We start from the raw sequence: 21894 nt of genomic DNA on the forward strand, positions 1-21894 counted from the left end.
TTAATCTATCCTTCATGTATGTTTTTCTTTGATTGATCACCTTTGAAAGCATGCTTCTTGAGATTGTTGGGATTATGTGTATCTTCATGTTATCCTAAGCAATAAATGGATGAAGTAAGAATCATCCATGTGAATTGGTTTCTTGAATACCTAATGTAAACACCATGCTATTAGGGTTCTTGTGATGTTCATATTCTCTTTGAACTTAATGGGTTTTTCTTGTAATTGAATCAAAGTACTAAGCACACCTAGATTCGATTATAGGGAAGGCACAAGTATTGTAGCACTCGTACTGCACTTTACGTACATTAGAGAGAATCAATGCGTCTTGAGCCACTCGTACTGGTCTTGATTGCGAACATCTTCATCAACACGTTTAGAGTTCATCACTTGAGTATTCATGAACTTGGGTAGAATTGTTTAGGGTGGATTCCGAAACCCTAGTGTTTGTTACATTTTAATTCCACTCTTTGATAATTCATCTCTGCCATTCTCATTTAATTTCAAAGTCCATTTACTTTCATGCAATAGAAATAGGTTACTTCAAACAAATCAAACCCCCCCCCCCCCCCCAAATGTGTGTGTGAGTTGCGTGTTTGACACGTTACGTGTCTTTGTTACTAAATTTTATCTGTTTTCGTAATTGTTTTGGACTTTTGGTCCGAGTTGTATTCTTCCATTTTCTGTGCTGAATCCAACCGTATAAAGAACGTGAATTTTGGACGTACGGTTGGAAAGTTATAGGCAAAACACTGGACAGAGGTCGAAACTGGAAAAACAGAGAAAACGACTCTGCCCAAGAACGACCGGTCGCTAGTGTCTCACGACCGGTCGCTCAGCACACAATTCTGAAGTTTCGACTCTGACCAAAAATGACCGGTCGCTTTTACCTCACGACCGGTCGCCAGACCCAAAACGACCGGTCGCTCTTGCCTCACGACCGGTCGCTGGTTACTGTTCACAACACATTTCCTTTTTTTTGTTGTTTTGTTTGTTTCTTTTACATTTCTTTACTTTCTTTTTAGTTTCAAATTTGCATTTGTGCATTGTGGTGTGTTAGTTAAGTGTTCTCTTTGTACTCGAATTAGAACTTTTAGGCAAACCGACAAGTTCTTCATGGGATCGACCCCGTACTTACATAATCTATGCTTCGATAGATTCGTGCACTTGCGGGTATTTTTAATTGGTTGTTTGCACATTAAATTGTGTCCTTTTAGGAATGCAACAGTAGCCAACGGTGAGAAGCTGGCAAGCATGACAGACGCAGCATGGACTAAGGTTCTCAAGAAAGCCAAGAGTTCCATCGAGATCCATCTCACAAGATCACTTCGGTCACACATCACCGAAAAGATGATTGCCCATGAAGCATAGGAAAAGTTGGAGAATGTTTATATGGGCAAAACCGTGTCCAATAAACTTTTTCTAAAGGATGAATTATTCGGACTTCGACTGGAAGAAGGAGGTGATATTGAAGATCACGTATGCAGGTTCTAGAATTGCATAACTAATCTTCAAAAGGTCGAAGAAACTTACAAAGATGATGATATGGCTATCATCTTGCTGAGGTCTCTACCTTCGTCTTTCAAGCACTTTCGAACAACTCTAATGTTTGGAAAAGAGTCCCTGAAGCTTGAAGACGTAATTCAAGCTCTTCAGTCATATGCTAAACTAGATGATATAACTGAAAGCTCTCAAGGCCTTTATGCCAAAAGCAAGGAGAGGGGACGGGAAAAGACAAAGGAAGATAAAACAAGCAACAGAGGTAGGTCAAAATCCAAGAAGAAAAAGGAAAAGAAGGAAGGTTGCTTCGAATGTGGTTCTGCCGATCATTAGAAGAGGAACTGCAAGATTTGGAAAGAGAAGAAAGCCAAGATGGAAGGAAGCTCAGGATCAGCTAGTGCAGTCACCGAGCATGAGAGTGACGAGGAGCTTCTTTCAGTAACATCAGGCTCCAAGGCTTTCACAAAATGAATTTTGGATACCGGATGCACTTTTCATATGTGTGCAGTAAGAGAATGGTTCGATACTTACAAAGAAGTCAACAGCGGGGAAGTTTTAATGGGGGACGATTCTTCATGTCCTGTAAAAGGAATCGACACTGTTCGAATTAGAATGTTTGATGGGACGATACGAGTGTTCGGTTCATTTTTACACATGATTTTTCATGTTATTCACCTCTTATTTTGAGTTAGTTCTTGACTTTTTATAGCTTTTTACTTTTTTTTTGTGTTTTAATAGGTTTTACCTTGGTTATAATGAAAATGAGCTAAAAGTGCATTATTAGTGATAAATTCTGTTTTGTTCATTTTCGTAGGTCAACTTCTTGGCCTCGGATCAGCATGCTCCGGTGCTCGGATGAGGTGAAGATCTTCATGAAACTTGTTCCAATGGATGTTGACTACAACATATCCAAATTTGAGCTCCATTGGATAAGTATTGCCTATCCAACCAATCCAGCATGTTACCACAGCTCTGGAAATCCGACTTGGCCAGTTTTCACCTCCACTTAGTGTGATCTTACTTCTACTTGTTACCATGTCATTTGGTAACAATAATTTACTTTAGTTAAGTGGAATTTTCTGAAAGTATATTTGTGAGGACAAAACTTCATCATGAGAGGAGACAAGAAAACAAAGGCAAAAGTGTGCCATGATGAAAGGAGGAGAAAGAGGAGCATAGAGAGGAATCAATTGACTTTGGGCAGATTGGAAGGGCAGCAGCTAAGCAACGTATCATTCATTCAGTTTTTATTCCAATTTGCAGAGACTTTCAAAAAGCTGGGAGCTAGAGAGCTAGAGGAGGAAGACAAAGTCATCCAAGCAAGAAGTGGAAGAGATTTCCACCATTGAAGACCTTGAGCTTCCACCTTCACAAAAGCTGTAACTTCTTTCTAGTTTTAATTTGAATTTGTGTTTGAAGTAAGTATGTGTAACTAAACTCCATAGCTAGGGCTTAGGTTGAAGCCCTAAACATGATTACCTTGTTGTTTTGATGCTTGAGTGTATGAATTTCTAGATATTGTTGATGAATTCCAATTCACCAAATTAATCTATCATTGATGTATGTTCTTCTTTGATTGATCACCTTTGAAAGCATGCTTCTTGAGATTGTTGGGATTATGTGTATCCTCATGTTATCCTAAGCAATAAATGGATGAAGTAAGAATCATCCATGTGAATTGGTTTCTTGAATACCTAATGTAAACACCATGCTATTAGGATTCTTGTGATGTTCATATTCTCTTTGAACTTAATGGGTTCTCCTTGTAATTGAATCGAAGTACGAACCATACCTAGGTTCGGTTATGGGGAGGGCACAAGTATTGTAGCACGAACCATGCACTTTACGTATATTAGAGAGGATCAATGCGTCTTGAGCCACGACCCATGGTCTTGATTGCGAACATTTTCATCAACATGTTTAGAGTTCATCATTTGAGTATTCATGAACTTGGGTAGAATTGTTTAGGGTGGATTCCGAAACCCTAGTGTTTGTTACATTTTGATTTCACATCTTGATAATTCATCTCTGCCATTCTCATTTAATTTCAAAGTCCATTTACTTTCATGCAATAGAAATAGGTTACTTCAAACAAATCAAACCCCCCCCCCTCAATGTGTGTGTGAGTTGCGTGTTTGACACGTTACGTGTCTTTGTTACTAAATTTTATCTATTTCCGTAATTTTTTTGGACTTTTGGTCCGCGTTGTGTTCTTCTATTTTCTGTGCTGAATCCAACCGTATAAAGAACGTGAATTTTGGACGTACGGTTGGAAAGTTATAGGCAAAACACTGGACAGAGGTCGAAACTGGAAAAACAGAGAAAACAACTCTGCCCAAGAACGACCGGTCGCTAGTGTCTCACGACCGGTCGCTCAGCACACAATTCTGAAGTTTCGACTCTGTACTAAAATGACCGGTCGCTTTTACCTCACGACCGGTCGCCATACCACAACGACCGGTCGCTCTTACATAACGACCGGTCGCTGGTCACTGTTCACAGCACATTTCTTTTTTGTTTTGTTTGTTTCTTTTAGGTTTCTTTTACATTTCTTTTAGTTTCAAATTTGCATTTGTGCATTGTGGTGTGTTAGTTAAGTGTTCTCTTTGTACTCGAATTAGAACTTATAGGCAACCGACAAGTTCTTCGTGGGATCGACCCCGTACTTACACAATCTATACTTCGATAGATTCGTGCACTTGCAGGTATTTTTAATTGGTTGTTTGCACATTAAATTGTGTCCTTTTAGGAATGCAACAATTTTTGGCGCCGTTGCCTGGGAACTGGCACGGTTGCTTATATGTTTTGTTTGAGTATATTTAGAGTACTTAATTTTATTTTCTTTTTTTCTTTGTTTGTCATTTCATTTTATTTGGGTTTGTTTTTGTTTCTTCTTATTGCAGGAACATTTTGCTTATGTCCTTTCTAAATTTGGATATTTCATTAGATTACACTGTAGAAGATATCCAAGCTCAAGCTTTGAGAGAAAGGAACATCCAACTAGCTGTGTCTACTCCATTGCCTTTTTCACTCTCGCCATTTTCATCATCACCAAGCTCACCAAAAGTCGAGTCACCTCCACCTTCACCAATGGCGGCAGCAGCTGCAAATGCGGAACTTACTATGCAAGAATACTCTTCACCGCCAACAACTGGACAACCATCTTGCATAGTATATCCCGCAAGCACTTTGGAAAACTTTGAGTTGAGATCGGGCATGATACACATATTGCCTAAGTTCTTGGGAAATCCTGGAGAAAATCCTAATGCACATATCCTAGACTTTGAGGAAGTGTGTTCCACAATAAAGATTGAAGGCATGAATAGTGACGAGATAAGAATGAGACTTTTCTCATTTAGTTTGAAGGATACAGCAAAGGAATGGCTTCACTATCTACCTCCAAATTCCATCACAACATGGACGGATCTTGCTTCAAAGTTCTTGCAACATTTTTTCCCAGCACAAAGGACAAATGAACTCCGAAGTCAGATTACAGGAATTCTGCAAAGGCCGGGAGAAAGCTTCTAGGATTATTGGGACCGTTTCAAGAAGCTTCTAATCACTTGTCCGCATCATAACATACAAGCTTGGCTTCTAATGCAACACTTCTATGAAGGACTTTTTGAAGCGGACCAAAATAATGTGAATGCAGCTGCAGGAGGAACTATAATGACCAAGACTCCAACAGAAGTGCGAGCAATATTTGATCTTGTTGCTGCAAATGCTCGCCAATATAATTCAAGGCAAAGACCAGTCAGAAAAGGGGAATCCTATGATGTAAGTACCCTTTCTAGTATGGAAGCTCAGATTGCAAACCTAACCAACATGGTGAAGAAATTGGCACCGGGATCATCCAAGGTTTGTGCATTTTGCTCCACAATTGGTCATGACACTGAGGATTGTCCCTTGGCACATGAGGAAGCAAATGCAGTGGGCTCATTTCAGAGAAATCAGTGGCCTAAGAATGATCCTTTCTCACAAACATACAATCCGGGATGGAGAAATCATCCAAATTTCAGGTGGAGTGACAATTCGAATGTTCAATAAGGGCCAACTCAACCACCTCAAGGGCCAACTCACCCACCTCAAGGTCAACAACATACTCGCCCACCTCATGGTCAAATGCACTACTACAATCCACCACAACCACCACCTCAACCACAATCTACAGGAAAATCTTTGGAAGAACTTGTTGCTTCCATGGCTAGAAGCACATATAGTTTCATCACTGAGACAAAAAGCTACATGCAGAAGAATGACACCCACATGCAGAAAACGGATAAGGCCATTGCCAATCTAGAAAATCAAGTGGGGCAAATTGCTCAAGCTTTGAGTCAAAGGGAACCTGGTATGATGCCTAGCCAACCAGAGATTAATCCAACTGGGCGTGAGCATGTTCAAGCAGTTACCTTGAGAACTGGTAAGGTAATTGGTGAAATTGATGGTTCTAAAGATTTGATTCACAATGTTGATGACATGCAGGTTGAACAAGTGGCTGAGCCTAAAGAAAAGGATGAAAGCAACAAATAGAAAGATAAGCAAGCAGCTTCTTCATCCGAGTGGATCCCAAAGCATGAACTTGCAAGAAGGGCAAGAAAGGAGAAGGTAAGTCGTGAACCTACTGACGAAGAAATCTTACGTGCTCCTTTTCCTCACAGGCTTATGAGTTCCAAAAAAATTCAACAAGCCAAGGAAATATTGGAAACCTTCAGAAAAGTGCAAGTCAATATTCCTCTCATGGATGCAATCAAGCAAATTCCGAGTTATGCAAAGTTCTTGAAGGACCTTTGTACCAACAAGAGGAGATTCCAAGATCAGGAAACGGTTGCACTAACGGAAGAAGCTTCTGCTGTTTTGCAAAGGAAGCTCCCTCCCAAATTGAAAGATCCAGGAAGTTTTACAATTCCTTGCATAATTGGAGATAAATTGTTTGACAAAGCTTTACTTGATTTAGGTGCTTCAATTAATCTGATGCCTTATTCTGTTTTTGAAGCCCTTAACTTAGGTGATCTTAAACCAACTTCTGTCAGCATTCAATTGGCGGACCGATCAGTGAGATATCCAAGAGGAATTTTGGAAGATGTACTTGTGAAAGTAAATGATCTCATCTTACCAGCTGACTTTTTGGTGCTAGAAATGGAAGAAGCTCCTATTCCGGGTGCGGATCTTCCATTGATTCTTGGCCGCCCTTTCATGGCCACTGCAGATACTGTGATCAATGCTCGACAAGGAACATTGACAATGACAGTTCAAGGGGAAACAATAAAGTTCAAAGTATATGATGCCTTCAAACTCCCCAATGATGAACATGAATGTTTTCGTATTGATACATTGTGTCATATTGTGCAAAATACATTTAATAGTACTCATGGTACAGATTCATTAGAAAAGGTGTTGACACAAAATCCTCAAGTTGCTGAAATTGTTGATAATGAGTTACTTGAGGCTGTGAAATTCCTTGATGCATGTCCAGCCATACCACGTAAGTACACTCCAAATTTTATACTTTTGCCAGTCAATACTGAAAAGCTTGTTCCTTCTCTTGACAGGGCACCCGAGTTAGAGCTCAAACCATTGCCATCCCACTTGAAGTATGTTTATTTAGGTAAAACAGAGACATTGCCCGTGATTATTGCTAGCAATCTCAATGTGGAAAATGAACAGAAGTTGATGCAGGTGTTAAGAGAACACAAGGGAGCAATTGGTTGGAGTATTGCGGACATCAAGGGCATAAGCCCAACAAGATGCATGCATAGAATTTTACTGGAAATTGATTCCAAACCCACAAAGGATGCTCAACACAGGTTAAATCCAATCATGACAGAGGTAGTCCGAAAAGAAATTCTGAAGCTATTGGATGTGGGTATAATTTATCCTATTTCCGATAGCAAGTGGGTAAGCCCGGTCCAAGTGGTTCCTAAAAAGTCAGGAATAACTGTTGTAAGAAATGAGGGAAATGAACTTATTCCTTCTCGTGTCAAAACGGGATGGCGTGTTTGTATTGATTATAGAAAATTAAATACCGCCACCCGAAAAGATCATTTTCCATTACCATTCATTGACCAAATGCTTGAACGTCTTGCAGGTCACAGTTACTACTGCTTCTTGGATGGCTATTCAGGATACAACCAAATTGCCATCGCTCCTGAAGACCAACACAAGACGACATTCACATGTCCTTATGGTACCTTCGCCTACCGGCGTATGCCATTTGGATTGTGTAATGCCCCGGCCACCTTCCAACGATGCATGATGAGTATTTTCTCCGATATGGTAGAAAAATTTATTGAAGTATTCATGGATGATTTTAGTGTGTTTGGTCATTCATTTGATTCATGCCTTAACAACTTGTCTTTAGTTTTGCAAAGATGCCGGGAATGCAACTTAATTCTCAATTGGGAAAAATGTCATTTCATGGTACAACAGGGAATTGTTTTAGGTCATGTGATTTCCAGTCAAGGCATTGAGGTTGACAGAGCCAAAGTAGATGTGATAAGCGGGTTGTCACCTCCCACATCAGTGAAAGAGATCCGATCCTTCTTAGGACATGCCGGGTTCTATAGAAGATTCATAAAAGATTTTTCTAAGATCTCTCGACCATTGTGTAGCTTGCTTGCCAAAGATGCAAATTTTGATTTTAATGATGAATGTTTGGCAGCTTTTCAAAGGCTCAAAACTCTTCTCACAACTGCACCTATCATTATGCCTCCAAATTGGAATTTACCTTTTGAATTAATGTGTGATGCATCTGATTTTGCAGTTGGAGCTGTATTAGGACAAAGAGTTGAGAAGAGATTGCATGCAATATATTATGCAAGCCGTACCCTTAATGATGCTCAGTTGAACTATTCAACTACTGAGAAAGAGCTGTTGGCTGTAATTTTTGCTTTGGAGAAATTTCGTTCGTACTTGATAGGCTCTAAAGTAATTGTTTTCACTGATCATGCAGCTTTGAAATATCTCTTGGCAAAGAAGGAAGCAAAACCAAGATTGATACGATGGGTTTTGTTGCTCCAAGAGTTTGATATAGAAATCAGAGATAAGAAGGGATCGGAGAATGTGGTAGCTGACCACCTTAGCCGATTGATCACTAACTCCAATACCGAAGAAGACACTCTTCCTCTTCGTGAATCCTTTCCTGATGAGCAACTTTTTGCATTACAAATTTCTGACCCATGGTATGCTGACATTATCAACTTTCTTGCTACAGGAAATATACCAAGGGATTTGTCAAGAGGTCAAAAGGACAAATTGCTGAAAACCACCAAGTCCTATGTGTGGGATGACCCATATTTGTGGAAGTATTGTTCGGACTCCGTGATTAGGCGATGTGTTCCCGAGACCGAATCTCAGTCCATACTCACATTCTGTCATTCGAACGCATGTGGTGGCCACTTTGGAGCCAAGAAGACAGCTTTAAAAGTTTTGCAAAGTGGATTCTATTGGCCAAGCTTGTTCAAAGATGCATCACAATTCTGTCTATCTTGTGATAGGTGTCAACGAATGGGTAACATTTCATCTCGAAATCAAATGCCTTTAAACCCAATTCTAATTGTTGAAATATTTGATGTTTGGGGAATAGATTTCATGGGTCCATTTCCTTCATCTTTTGGAAATCTATTTATTCTACTTGCGGTTGATTATGTTTCAAAATGGGTGGAAGCAATTCCAACCAAGACTAATGATGCGAAAGTTGTTCTTAGCTTTCTTCGAGCCAATATCTTTTGTAGGTTTGGAACACCGAGGGCCATCATTAGTGATGAGGGATCCCATTTTTGCAACCGATCATTTGAGACCCTACTCAAGAAGTATGGCATAACTCACAAGGTGTCCACCCCCTATCACCCTCAGACTAGTGGACAAGTGGAGATTTCTAACAGAGAGGTGAAGCATATATTAGAGAAGACTGTTGGTCCTACTCGAAAGGATTGGTCTTTGCGCCTTAACGATGCTCTCTGGGCCTACCGAACTGCTTACAAAACTCCAATCGGTATGTCTCCATTTCGCTTAATCTTTGGTAAACCTTGTCATCTACCTGTCGAGCTTGAACACAGGGCCCTTTGGGCAATTAAGTACAACTTCGACATGAAGGAAGCAGGAGATATCAGAAGGTTACAACTGAGCGAACTGGATGAGCTTCGCAATGATGCTTATGAGAACGCAAGAATTTACAAAGAAAAAACAAAGGCGTTTCATGATAAGCATATCATTAGAAGGTCATTTGAAGTAGGGCAAAGAGTATTACTCTTTAACTCTAGGTTCAAACTCTTTCCAGATAAGCTTCGTTCCCACTGGACTGGCTCATTTGTTGTTACTAATGTCTTTTCCTATGGTGCAGTTGAAATCCGACCAATAGGCATAGGAAAGGAATTCAAAGTTAATGGGCATAGGTTGAAAATCTACCACGAAAATACTTTGCATCAAGAAGATGAAGTGCTTCACTTCATTGATGTACCTTCGGGGATGCAAAACTGAGTTGGGAAGGTAAGTCCTTAATAAAGTTTTCAACAAAAAAAAAAAAAAAAAAAAAAAAAAAGAGAGAGAGAGAGAACGACCGGTCGTACATGCCTCGCGACCGGTCGCTCGTTTGGTGTTTCAGAAAAAATTGAATCTGTTTCAAAACGACCGGTCGCTTTTTATTTGCGACCGGTCGCTCGTGTTTTTTTTAAAATTGAATCTGCTTCAAAGCGACCGGTCGCTCGTCGCGATTTTTTTAAAAAACCATCTTTTTCTTTCTTTTCTCTCTTCTCTCTCCTCACTTCCTCTTCTTCCCAGCGACAGACCCACCCCCCCCATTCGACTTCTCTCTTCTCCCTCCCTCACAACCCACCCTAATCCTAACCCAAATCACACTTTTCTCACTTAATTTTTCGAGTAGAATCCGTTTTTGGCTTCTATTCCTTGAAATTTCAAGTGTTTTCTTCAATTTTGGAGGATTTTCAGTTAGAGTTACTGTAGCACCAAGGTAATTTTCGAATTTTCCTTGGTGTTTTCTCTTTGATTTTCTTACTCTAATGCATTCCTATAGTTGTTTTGTATCTAATTTGTTGTTTCTCTTGTTTTTGTTTTGGGTTTGGCTTGTGATTATCATTTGGGTGTTTTTCCTCAATTTGGTATGTTTTTCTCACTCTCAATCTCTTATTTGATTATTGTTGTTGTTATTTGTGTTTTTTATTGAAATTTTGTCATTATGGTTGAATGTTGGGAATGTTGTTTACATTTTGGAATTTTGGCATAATTGTGCTTTGTGATTAATATTGTGGCATTGTGGTATTTTACATTGTGATTAAATTGTCGACTCGTTCGAATTGGTGTATATTTGTATTGTGGCAAATTTTGGCTATGTGCATGCATGTTTGGGAATTGTGGCATGAATTTTGTTGTTGTTTTGTTTTGTGCATATTGGTTTATTCTCCTTAGATGTCTAGAGCTAGACAGGGTACCAGAGGGGGTGCATCTTCTTCACGAAGTGCACCTCAACCGGAAGAGGCAATGCTCACTGCCACTGTGGTTACTGAGCGTAACCTAGATCTTAGTCCCTCCATCCAAACCGCTGGACTTATTCAAGTCCGGCACCTTATTAGGGACCGAAACCTCCTACCCTTAGCTCACATCTATGCAAAATATAATGAATCAATTGTGCGTGAGTTTTATGCCGCTTTCCCTAGGGAAGAACTTAGACGTAATGAAGAGGTGCCCCTTAAGGTTCGGGGCAAAAATATTGTACTATCCACCTCCATTATCTCTGAGGTTCTTCAAATAAGTGACAGAGAGAATACTGTTAATTGGAGACAATTTTTGGGTGAGGATTTTGACATGCAAAGGGCAGCTGAAACACTTTTTTATGCTGACCCTGCTGCCTTTGCATCTCAAACTAAAAAGACTGTCCTCATTCAGGGTAAGTTGACACCCTACTTTGTCATCCTGTGGAGCTTTGTGCGCCACAACATTTATCCATCCGGCCAACGGTCGGAAATTCCATCAGTAGGGGTCAAGATCCTGCAAATTTTGCATGAGGGAACTTTTATCCTACCAGTTGTTGACATCATTTTTGAACGCCTGAAGGCTTGTGCACGTAAGAAAAGCATAATTTATTATCCTTGCCTTGTTAGCATGATTTGTGACCGCTCAGGTGTTCGGGCTCGCCCCACTGATATATATGTTGAGCCCATGGGTCCCATTTCGGACACTTCTGTGTCCAAGAGTATCTCTCAGAGGCGCCATGCACATGCACCTGCACCCGCACCTGCTCCAGTGCCGCCTCATATGCCACCACCACCACCACACGGGCCGGCCTCATTCCAGCCATTCCCGCCTGCTCCCACTGTCGACACTTCTGCTTGGGAGCCCTCTCTCCAAGCCATTTGGGACTTGCAGATGCTCCAGTTTCAGCAGATGCAGCATATGAGCACTTCCATTGACGCCATTTGGACGCACCTCCAGATGCCAGGTCATCCCGGGACCTCTGCACATGTTGATGGTGATGATGTTGATGGTGATGATGTTGATGGTGATGATGATGATGAAACTGATGATGATCAGTAGTACTTTGAGCTTTGTACCCTTTTGAACTTTTAATTTATTTTGTTTTTGGGTTTTATTTTGAGACGGTTATTAGTTTGTTTGTTTCAACTTTTACTGTTAGTTCAACTTTTAATTGTTTACTATTTCTTTTATTTTGTGATTATCCATCCCAATTTTTCTATATGGCATTGTTTAGTATTAATTCTCCATCATTTATAAACATTGTTTCATATAAGTTTGGGAAGTAGGTTGCTTTATGATTTTGCACTCAGAATTTTGGTTCAAATGCTTATTTCATTCCAAAACATGTGATTCTACACACACACACACACACGCACACACAAAAAAAAAACAATAAATTTCTGAATCACTTGTTTCTTTTGCATTTTGAGCTAGCTGAGGCTTCTGCTAATTGCCTCTGTCTGTTCTTGCCTGTAGAATCTGCAACAGCTCTACATGATCTTCGTTCCTTTTCTGCAGCATCTCTACATGCTGGTTGGCGCTGTAGAGCCGCCTCTGCAGGTCCGCCACCAGAGCTTTCAGGGCCGCCACCTCCTCACTCAGTGCCCCGCACTCTCGTGTTCTCGCCAGTAGGCGCATGCCCAAATTTGTGGCCGAGACCGCGTTGACCACGGTTAGATTGTGGGACTCGTCCACTGCCATCTGGTCAGACCTCTGCGCCACATGCAGATGATCTGCGACTGTAAGTCTGCTGACAGTCATGCCCTCCGGTAATACTACCCTACGCGGCACCACCTCAGAGAAGTTTGAGGCCGAGCCATGATGGTATGAGGAGTTTGGGAAGATAGGGTTTGGAGGAGCCCGTATCTGGGCATTTGGTGGTGCAAGGGACAACTCAAGGTTGAGGTCATCAATGAGTATAGGTGAGGATGCCATTTTTGTTTGGTTTCTGGATGTTTTTGATGTTTTTCTTTGAGTTTGCAGGAAGAAATGCTGGGTATCATCCGCTTGCAGAGGCGTGGCTTAAATAGACATATGCGGTTGAGAGAAAGAGCCAACACCATTTCGGATTTCCCGGGCATGCTCGACCTAATCGCTTCAAGGGGGAGCACATTAACTTTCACTTTACTTTTCTTTTTTCCGTGTTTTTTGGTGTTTTATGTTTTTGCCCGTTACTTTCTTTTTCTGGTGCTTTGTGTTTTTGTCTTTCCCTTTCGTCTGTCCTCTTTGTTTTATTTAAGTTTGGGAAGTGTGTTTGTTTTGTTTTTCTTCTTTGTCTTTTGCAACTTTCTTTTATTTTATTTCCGGAAACGAAAAAAAAAAAAAAAAAAAACAACAAAACAAATACATGGAAAGGGCAAAGACAACCAGGCCCACCACTAATACATTCGAAATTATTCTTTCACAGTGCTCGGTGTCTCGGCCATTGGACCTTTGAGTTTAGCCCTATGGCTATCCTCTTCCGGGGCTTCACGCACAGCCTCTTGGGGCTCATCACTCGAGCTCCCAAAGATCGCACTCTTAGCTTGAGCATACCTACTCTCGCGATCTGTTTTCTTGCGTTTACCCGGTTGGTCCAGGTCCTCCAGCTGCTTTCTCATGTCATGGGCGTAAACACTTACCATCTTTGAGAGATTTTTGTTCTCTTCCCGCAACGCCTCTAGCTGGTGTCGATTCACCTCCATTATCCTTGCCCTTTCCCTTTTTAAACTTTTAATAATACTCTGGCACTCTTCCACCATACTTCGCTCCGCCGCCAACTGACCTCTTAGCACCTCCACCTCATGGGACTTCGCAAGTAGGCGATGACCCACACTTGCGACTGTTGCGGTGCTTTGCACGCTTAGTGCCAGAGCATCGCTCACGACCCGGTTGTCATCCCTTACTCCCAGCACCCGTATATCCTTGGGAGTCACTAGATTTCTAGCAACTCCAAGGGCAACATCGTTGTCCAGCAGTATCGAGTCGTTCACTGTCACGTGCCCCCGTGCAGAGGCAAAGTAGGGCATCCACACTGGTGCCACTTCTTTTCTTTTGTTCTTTCTTTTCTCTGTTGTGTGTTTCTTCGTTTGTGTGTTTTTCCCCAACTCTTTCTCTTTTTCTTTTATAGAGTTAGTTTTTACGTAACCCTAGCCACTGCGCTTCTGCATTTTGCGCAGCCCTTACGGCCTATTCCCTTAGGTCACCTCACCTGGTCCCCGACCCCTTTAATTACAGTTCCGCCTTTCAGCACTTTTGAGAAACGAAAGTCGTCACACCTTCCTATGAAGCCAATAATTCTGGCTTGGGACCGTGAGAGAGACCTCTGCTTGTCGACACGTCTCTCACTTTGTATCCCGTGACTCACAGGTGCCGAGACTTCAGGGCCCACTTTTTCTATTTTACTGAGTCCTCGCTCTTTGTGCTTCTAACTTGGTTTCTTTGTTTTATTTACTTTCTTCGCTTTTGGGCTTTCGTTTGGGTTGGGCTTTCTTTTGGTTTGTGCGTTTCTTTGGGTTGGATTTCTGCATGTGTAAGACTGTTGTTAGGGCTTACTGTTTTATTTGTTTCTGTTTGGTTTCGTTTTTGTTTTTGTTTTTGCAACCGTGTTGTAGTTGTTTTTCGTGTTTGTTCTTGTATTTACTTGCTTTATTCCCTTTAATTCTTGTTATTACGTTGTTGATGCCTGAATTCTTTAACATTGAGGACAATGTTTGTTTCTAAGTTTGGGAAGGGATAGCAAGTCTTTTTCGTTTCACTTAAATTCTTACTTTCTTTTATTTTGTTTTCTTTTCTGTTTTGAGTCTTTTTTGTTCTTAAGTCACTTTCCGGACATATATGATGAGATTGTGATGAATGTTTACATGACTTGATTGAAAATGTTAAAAAAATAATAATAATTTGTTATTCACTAAATGGCATCGTTCTAGCATGATATGTTTGAAACCCTCTATGCACTTGCCATTTGTTTCATAATTCTCCAGTTGAGGGACTTGCATGATCCAAAGAATTGTATCAAGCATGAATTAGACTTGTATAACCATATAATGTGAGCTTTGAGCCTTGTGCTTCAATTCATGAGTGTTATACACATATTCTTATTTTTCTTGTCATCCGAGTTGTTGTTTGATCTCATTATTCATTGACTTGGTTGAGCACTTAAAAGACATTCACTCTTGTGCAATTTGATTACATGACATTTGAGAAATGATATTAAGGCCCTCTTTGGACCGTTTGTGCCTTTCAAGCTAACCCTATGCATGCTTAAGCATGATTTTCCATTGTTAACCACATTGAGCCTATATGTATGCCTTTTCTTTCAAGTAACCAGTTATTACTTCTAGCCTTAGCCTGAAAAATAAGAATTTACCTTTCTAAGGAACTCGTGAGCTTTAATTTAGATGTGTTTTTCATGCTAAGTTTGGGAAGGGTTAAATTAATCTATAAAAAAAATAAATAAATAAATAAATAAATAAAAGAGTACTTCACTAAAAGGGTGAAAGAAAAGAGAAAAGTCGTGGTTAAGTGGCAATGGTTTCAAATTCATTTCCTTGTTTCTTGGTTGTTCAAATGGAAGGAAGGAGTGTGAATCGTAATTAGTGGAGGTATAAGGCTTTGTGGTCTATTTGATCACCAAAAAATGAGTGAAAATCTCAAGCGTGATGTTTCAAAGTCTTTTAGTCAACGTTTATATGCTCTTACATTGTGAGTTCCTTGGACTTTGTTGTATCCATTCCCTTCATTTCTCACTTACCTTACACCCTTAGCCCCATTACAACCTTTAATAAAGACCTAAATTGATCATAAATGTCATGTGGTTGATTTGCACACATTTTTCGGCTTTTAAGTGTTTGGCATCCTTCTTGAGATCATAGTTATGCATGTTCTTCATCCTTCTATTTTGAGTTAAGTCCCGTGTGGTTTAACTCTATTCTCATATTTATTATTGAGTGATGCATTGTAACCCTCTTCCGAGTGATTCATTTGTGAGAGGACAACTTTGGTGAGATTTGAAGTTACATTTGTGCTTGGTATGATTTTTGAAGTTGTGTGAAAACTGAAATTGGAGAATGAGTTCCATTTGGCCATCACACTACTACACTTGAGCATGTTGTGTTCTGAACTTTGCTGCCTTGTGAATGATGTCTAAACTGAGTTTTTCTTGTGAAAACCTTTGAGTCAGTTGCATAAGTCACTCTCTCGTTGGATAGTGTTCGGAAAGTTTTGTTTCGAGTATTGTTTTAGTTTCTGTTTTGCTCGAGGACTAGCAAAAGATAAGTTTGGGAAGTTTGTTCGGTTCATTTTTATACATGATTTTTCATGTTATTCACCTCTTATTTTGAGTTAGTTCTTGACTTTTTATAGCTTTTTACTTCTTTTTTGTGTTTTAATAGGTTTTACCTTGGTTATAATGAAAATGAGCTAAAAGTGCATTATTAGTGATAAATTCTGTTTTGTTCATTTTCGTAGGTCAACTTCTTGGCCTCGGATCAGCATGCTCCGGTGCTCGGATGAGGTGAAGATCTTCATGAAATTTGTTCCAATGGATGTTGACTACAACATATCCAAATTTGAGCTCCATTGGATAAGTATTGCCTATCCAACCAATCCAGCATGTTACCACAGCTCTGGAAATCCGACTTGGCCAGTTTTCACCTCCACTTAGTGTGATCTTACTTCTACTTGTTACCATGCCATTTGGTAACAATAATTTACTTTAGTTAAGTGGAATTTTCTGAAAGTATATTTGTGAGGACAAAACTTCATCATGAGAGGAGACAAGAAAACAAAGGCAAAAGTGTGCCATGATGAAAGGAGGAGAGAGAGGAGCATAGAGAGGAATCAATTGACTTTGGGCAGATTGGAAGGGCAGCAGCTAAGCAACGTATCATTCATTCAGTTTTTATTCCAATTTGCAGAGACTTTCAAAAAGCTGGGAGCTAGAGAGCTAGAGGAGGAAGACAAAGTCATCCAAGCAAGAAGTGGAAGAGATTTCCACCATTGAAGACCTTGAGCTTCCACCTTCACAAAAGCTGTAACTTCTTTCTAGTTTTAATTTGAATTTGTGTTTGAAGTAAGTATGTGTAACTAAACTCCATAGCTAGGGCTTAGGTTGAAGCCCTAAACATGATTACCTTGTTGTTTTGATGCTTGAGTGTATGAATTTCTAGATATTGTTGATGAATTCCAATTCACCAAATTAATCTATCCTTGATGTATGTTCTTCTTTGATTGATCACCTTTGAAAGCATGCTTCTTGAGATTGTTGGGATTATGTGTATCCTCATGTTATCCTAAGCAATAAATGGATGAAGTAAGAATCATCCATGCGAATTGGTTTCTTGAATACCTAATGTAAACACCATGCTATTAGGATTCTTGTGATGTTCATATTCTCTTTGAACTTAATGGGTTCTCCTTGTAATTGAATCGAAGTACGAATCATACCTAGGTTCGGTTATGGGGAGGGCACAAGTATTGTAGCACGAACCATGCACTTTACGTATATTAGAGAGGATCAATGCGTCTTGAGCCACGACCCATGGTCTTGATTGCGAACATTTTCATCAACATGTTTAGAGTTCATCATTTGAGTATTCATGAACTTGGGTAGAATTGTTTAGGGTGGATTCCGAAACCCTAGTGTTTGTTACATTTTGATTTCACATCTTGATAATTCATCTCTGCCATTCTCATTTAATTTCAAAGTCCATTTACTTTCATGCAATAGAAATAGGTTACTTCAAACAAATCAAACCCCCCCCCCCCCAATGTGTGTGTGAGTTGCGTGTTTGACACGTTACGTGTCTTTGTTACTAAATTTTATCTGTTTCCGTAATTGTTTTGGACTTTTGGTCCGCGTTGTGTTCTTCCATTTTCTGTGCTGAATCCAACCGTATAAAGAACGTGAATTTTGGACGTACGGTTGGAAAGTTATAGGTAAAACACTGGACAGAGGTCGAAACTGGAAAAACAGAGAAAACGACTCTGCCCAAGAACGACCGGTCGCTAGTGTCTCACGACCGGTCGCTCAGCACACAATTCTGAAGTTTCGACTCTGTACTAAAATGACCGGTCGCTTTTACCTCACGACCGGTCGCCATACCACAACGACCGGTCGCTCTTACATAACGACCGGTCGCTGGTCACTGTTCACAGCACATTTCTTTTTTGTTTTGTTTGTTTCTTTTAGGTTTCTTTTACATTTCTTTTAGTTTCAAATTTGCATTTGTGCATTGTGGTGTGTTAGTTAAGTGTTCTCTTTGTACTCGAATTAGAACTTATAGGCAACCGACAAGTTCTTCGTGGGATCGACCCCGTACTTACACAATCTATACTTCGATAGATTCGTGCACTTGCGGATATTTTTAATTGGTTGTTTGCACATTAAATTGTGTCCTTTTAGGAATGCAACAACGAGTTTTGGGGAACGTTAGATATGTCCCTAGACTAAGAAAGAATTTGATTTCCTTGGGTACTTTAGATGAGGTTGGCTATGGGTACAAGTCTAAAAAGGGAAGACTCAGGGTAGCCAAAGGATCACTGGTGGTAATGTGGGGTGACCTACAACCAAATAAGCTGTATAAGTTAATTAGGACCACTATAGTTAGGGGAGCAGCTGTTTCTGTAAATCAAGGTATAGAAGACAAGATTGAACTCTGGCATCATAGGCTCGGGCACATAAGCCAGAAAGGGTTGCAAGAATTACACAAGCAAGGCCTGTTGGAAGGCGTGTCATCTTGCAAACTGGACTTTTGTGAATATTGTGTTCTTGGAAAGCAAAGGAATGTATCATTCGCAAGTAGTAGTGCAGATAACCGAAGCAAGGAGAAACTCAGCTATATTCACTCAGATGTTTGGGGCCCTGCACCAACCAAATCAAATGGTGGATCCATGTATTTTGTTACTTTCATGGATGATTTTTCTATGAAGGTTTGGGTTTATTTCATGAAGCAGAAATCCGAGGTTTTTGCAAAGTTCAAGGAATGGAAAACAGAAACCGAGAATCAAACTAGAAGAAAGATCAAGTATCTGAGAAGTGACAATGGAGGTGAATATACAAGTAATGATTTTACCGATTACTGCAAGCAGGAAGGCATCATAAGGCACTTCACAATTAAGAAGAATCCCCAACAAAATGGAGCTACTGAGAGGATGAACCGAACTCTCATGAAGAGAGAGAGGAGCATGCGATTTCATGCAGGATTGCCTGATAGTTTTTGGCAAGCCAACCAAAGTCCACAGTACAAACTCTAATTAATTCGATAATATTATACCTTTGTGTCATTATATATATATATATATATATATATATATATATATATATATATATATATATATATATATATATATATATATATATATATATATATATATATATATATATATATATATACACACACCAATCCAATCTGGTCATGACTTGGTACCAACTAAGAAAACCATTCTTCACATAAATATATTCATCCATCAAAAGCCTTCCTTTATCTAATTAATTAATTATATACAATCCATACCACTATCATACTACTAAAACTAGTACTATACATGTTCAAAGCTGTGTACAATTATATATATATATATATATATATATATTTTAGGACGATGTTCCTTCTTCCTTCCTACCACTGTATTTAGCTACATATGCTAGTAATTAAACATGCATTAAGAAGTAACAAGTCATATAATTAAGATGCTTTTCTGTTTCTCTCTTGATATTTGTATCTATAATATATAGTTGATGATGATGTCCTGTTTTCTACTCTTTTAGTACTCCAATTGGCTGCTTGGATCAAAAATCGCATTGGAGGATTTGGACACCATGATTTCAGAGGCCGACCATAACCGAGCAGCTCCGCTTAGGTTAGACCCCAATTTCGACGGCAAGGTCTCGTTGCAGTCGGCGAAGTACTTCCAATGGGTCCAAATTTGAGTAGCATGGACCAAGCAAGGAGCAGGCCTAAAAGAAAACAGTCACCAAGGGCCCAATGAAGGAAGTCAGAGTCAGAAATGGGAAACGGCATATGGCGCTAGCTAGGTAGCCGTTGCTGATTGGTATTTGGTAGCCGCCCTTTTCACCAGAGCCACGTAAGGGGGTGCTACGTGACAGACCGTCCAAGTAGTTCTGATAGACGTGACTGCTTTTTCGGTGTTATTATATATATATATAAAATAAAAGGTAAAAAATGGTAAAATATTCAAAATATTAGAAAATATCATTTATTAATGCAAATAATAAGAATTGAAATTATTAATTAAATAAGGATAATATGATAAATTCACATCTTTTTATATTTAAAAAATTAAAATTAAAAGAAAATTCAAATAATGGATTCTATTTTTATGGAACAGAACTACCTTCTTTTTTTTTTTTAATTCTTAAATAAATTAAAATTTTAAAAAAAAAAATCTCTCATAAGCCCAGAAGCGCATATGAAGAAGCTTGTTTTCTCTATGAATGGATTAAATTTCCTTTGTTGGAGGAAACCAAGAAATTTTAGATGGACGGAAATTGGATTGGATTGGAAAGGAGTGGTAGGAGACAAAAAAAAGTGTACCAAAAAGTTGAGCTACGTGCCAGCTTGAAACTTCTCCTATAATTAAGTCACAAAACCAGTCAATCTCGGACCCTTTGATTTGAACACTGGAGAGTGGAAAGTTCTGGTTTTGATTGTGTGTGCTTCAGAATCACAGCCAGCCGTAGACTCTTCAATTCAGTTTCCAACATTTGTGGCATAAGAGGAATCTCTATATATCTATCTGGGAATCTAAAGGAGGAGGAGAGAGAGAGAGAGAGAAGAAAAGAAAAGAAAAGAAAGGAAAGATGTTGGAAGGGAAAGCTACAATAAAGGAAACAGACATGCCAGAAAAGATGCAGATGCAAGCCATGGCTTGTGCTTCTCAAGTCCTTGATCATCTCCATGACGTTTTTGATTGCATATCTATTGCTGCCCACATCAAGAAGGTATGCATATACACTTTGCCTATCTTCTTCTTATATAAAAAGACGTCAACTTTTTAAACATTTTACAATGATTTTTTTAAAATTTCTTTAATGGGTTTTCAGTCTTTTAATTTTCCGTGATGGGTTTTGTGTTTGCAGGAGTTTGACAAGATGTATGGAAGTGGCTGGCAATGTGTGGTGGGTTCTAACTTTGGTTGTTTCTTCACTCATGCACCTGGGACTTTCATATACTTTTCCCTGGAGACCCTCAATTTCCTTATCTTCAAGGGAGCCTCTTCGTGAGTTAATTTACCACATCAAAAGTATGAGAGCTCTTGGAATCTGTACTTATTTGTGTTATCAAAGTTTGTGTGATACTGGTAACAAGAGTTTGTAAATAGTAGTTAAAGAGTTTCTATCTTCTATCAATCGGTGGAGAGCCTCACAGTGCCCCCACATGCCTCTTTGTAATTCCTCCTCGGGATTATATTACTGCTTAATCATATCATAATCATATAATTAATTGCTCTTAACTAATTATTCATCATCATCATCTGTATGAGTCTGATGTTTATTCTGTGGTGGTTGTTGCCATGCTGCTTCTATATTATTGGGAAGAATTGAATAGCTGTACTCACTGCCAAAAAGTCTATGCAATTTGCAGCCAGTCCAAGTCATATAACGAGACACTGTTTGTTTCCGTGTCCTTTCAAAACTTGTTTATTTATGCATGCCATCCATTTGGATGTGTTATTATATTATGCCACATTTGCCTGATTGGTCTTCAGTCAGATATTGGTTTTATAAATTAATGAATTAGTCCCTTCTCCTCTCCACAAATACTTCTCTATTCCCGTTGCATTCCCCCTTCTTCCTATCTCTCTCCTCCTTGTAAGTGACACGAGGAGAGAAATAAGAGGAATGAGGTAATGCCACGGGGTAGGGAAGTTTTTCCATTTCTCTTGGTTGGCCACTTCACAGAGATA

The 21894-nt window shown here is 39.5% G+C and overlaps 1 protein-coding gene and 1 non-coding gene across 2 annotated transcripts; one reads left to right on the forward strand and one right to left on the reverse strand.

Moving 5' to 3' along the window:
• Nucleotides 1-4974: 4974 nt before the first annotated feature.
• Nucleotides 4975-5081, reverse strand: LOC148293411 (small nucleolar RNA R71). The gene has a single exon (XR_015825962.1). It is a non-coding gene; the product is annotated as a small nucleolar RNA R71 (small nucleolar RNA).
• A 15349-nt stretch (nt 5082-20430) lies between these two features.
• Nucleotides 20431-21441, forward strand: LOC110771272 (uncharacterized). The gene is made up of 2 exons (XM_021975542.2): nt 20431-20929; nt 21068-21441. The coding sequence occupies exons 1-2, from the start codon at nt 20789-20791 to the stop codon at nt 21209-21211; spliced, it is 285 nt and encodes a 94-aa protein (XP_021831234.1). The 5' UTR covers nt 20431-20788; the 3' UTR covers nt 21212-21441.
• Nucleotides 21442-21894: the final 453 nt, after the last annotated feature.

This window comes from Prunus avium, chromosome 7 (assembly GCF_965620075.1).
Source record: "Prunus avium chromosome 7, drPruAviu1.hap1.1, whole genome shotgun sequence".
Lineage (NCBI taxonomy): Eukaryota > Viridiplantae > Streptophyta > Magnoliopsida > Rosales > Rosaceae > Prunus > Prunus avium.

Bases quoted from the DNA above. Each gene is read 5' to 3' on its own strand.
- LOC110771272 (XM_021975542.2), top strand. From the start codon at position 20,789: ATGTTGGAAGGGAAAGCTACAATAAAGGAAACAGACATGCCAGAAAAG. The intron at 20,930-21,067 runs GTATGCATATAC...TTGTGTTTGCAG, and splicing joins TTGCTGCCCACATCAAGAAG to GAGTTTGACAAGATGTATGG.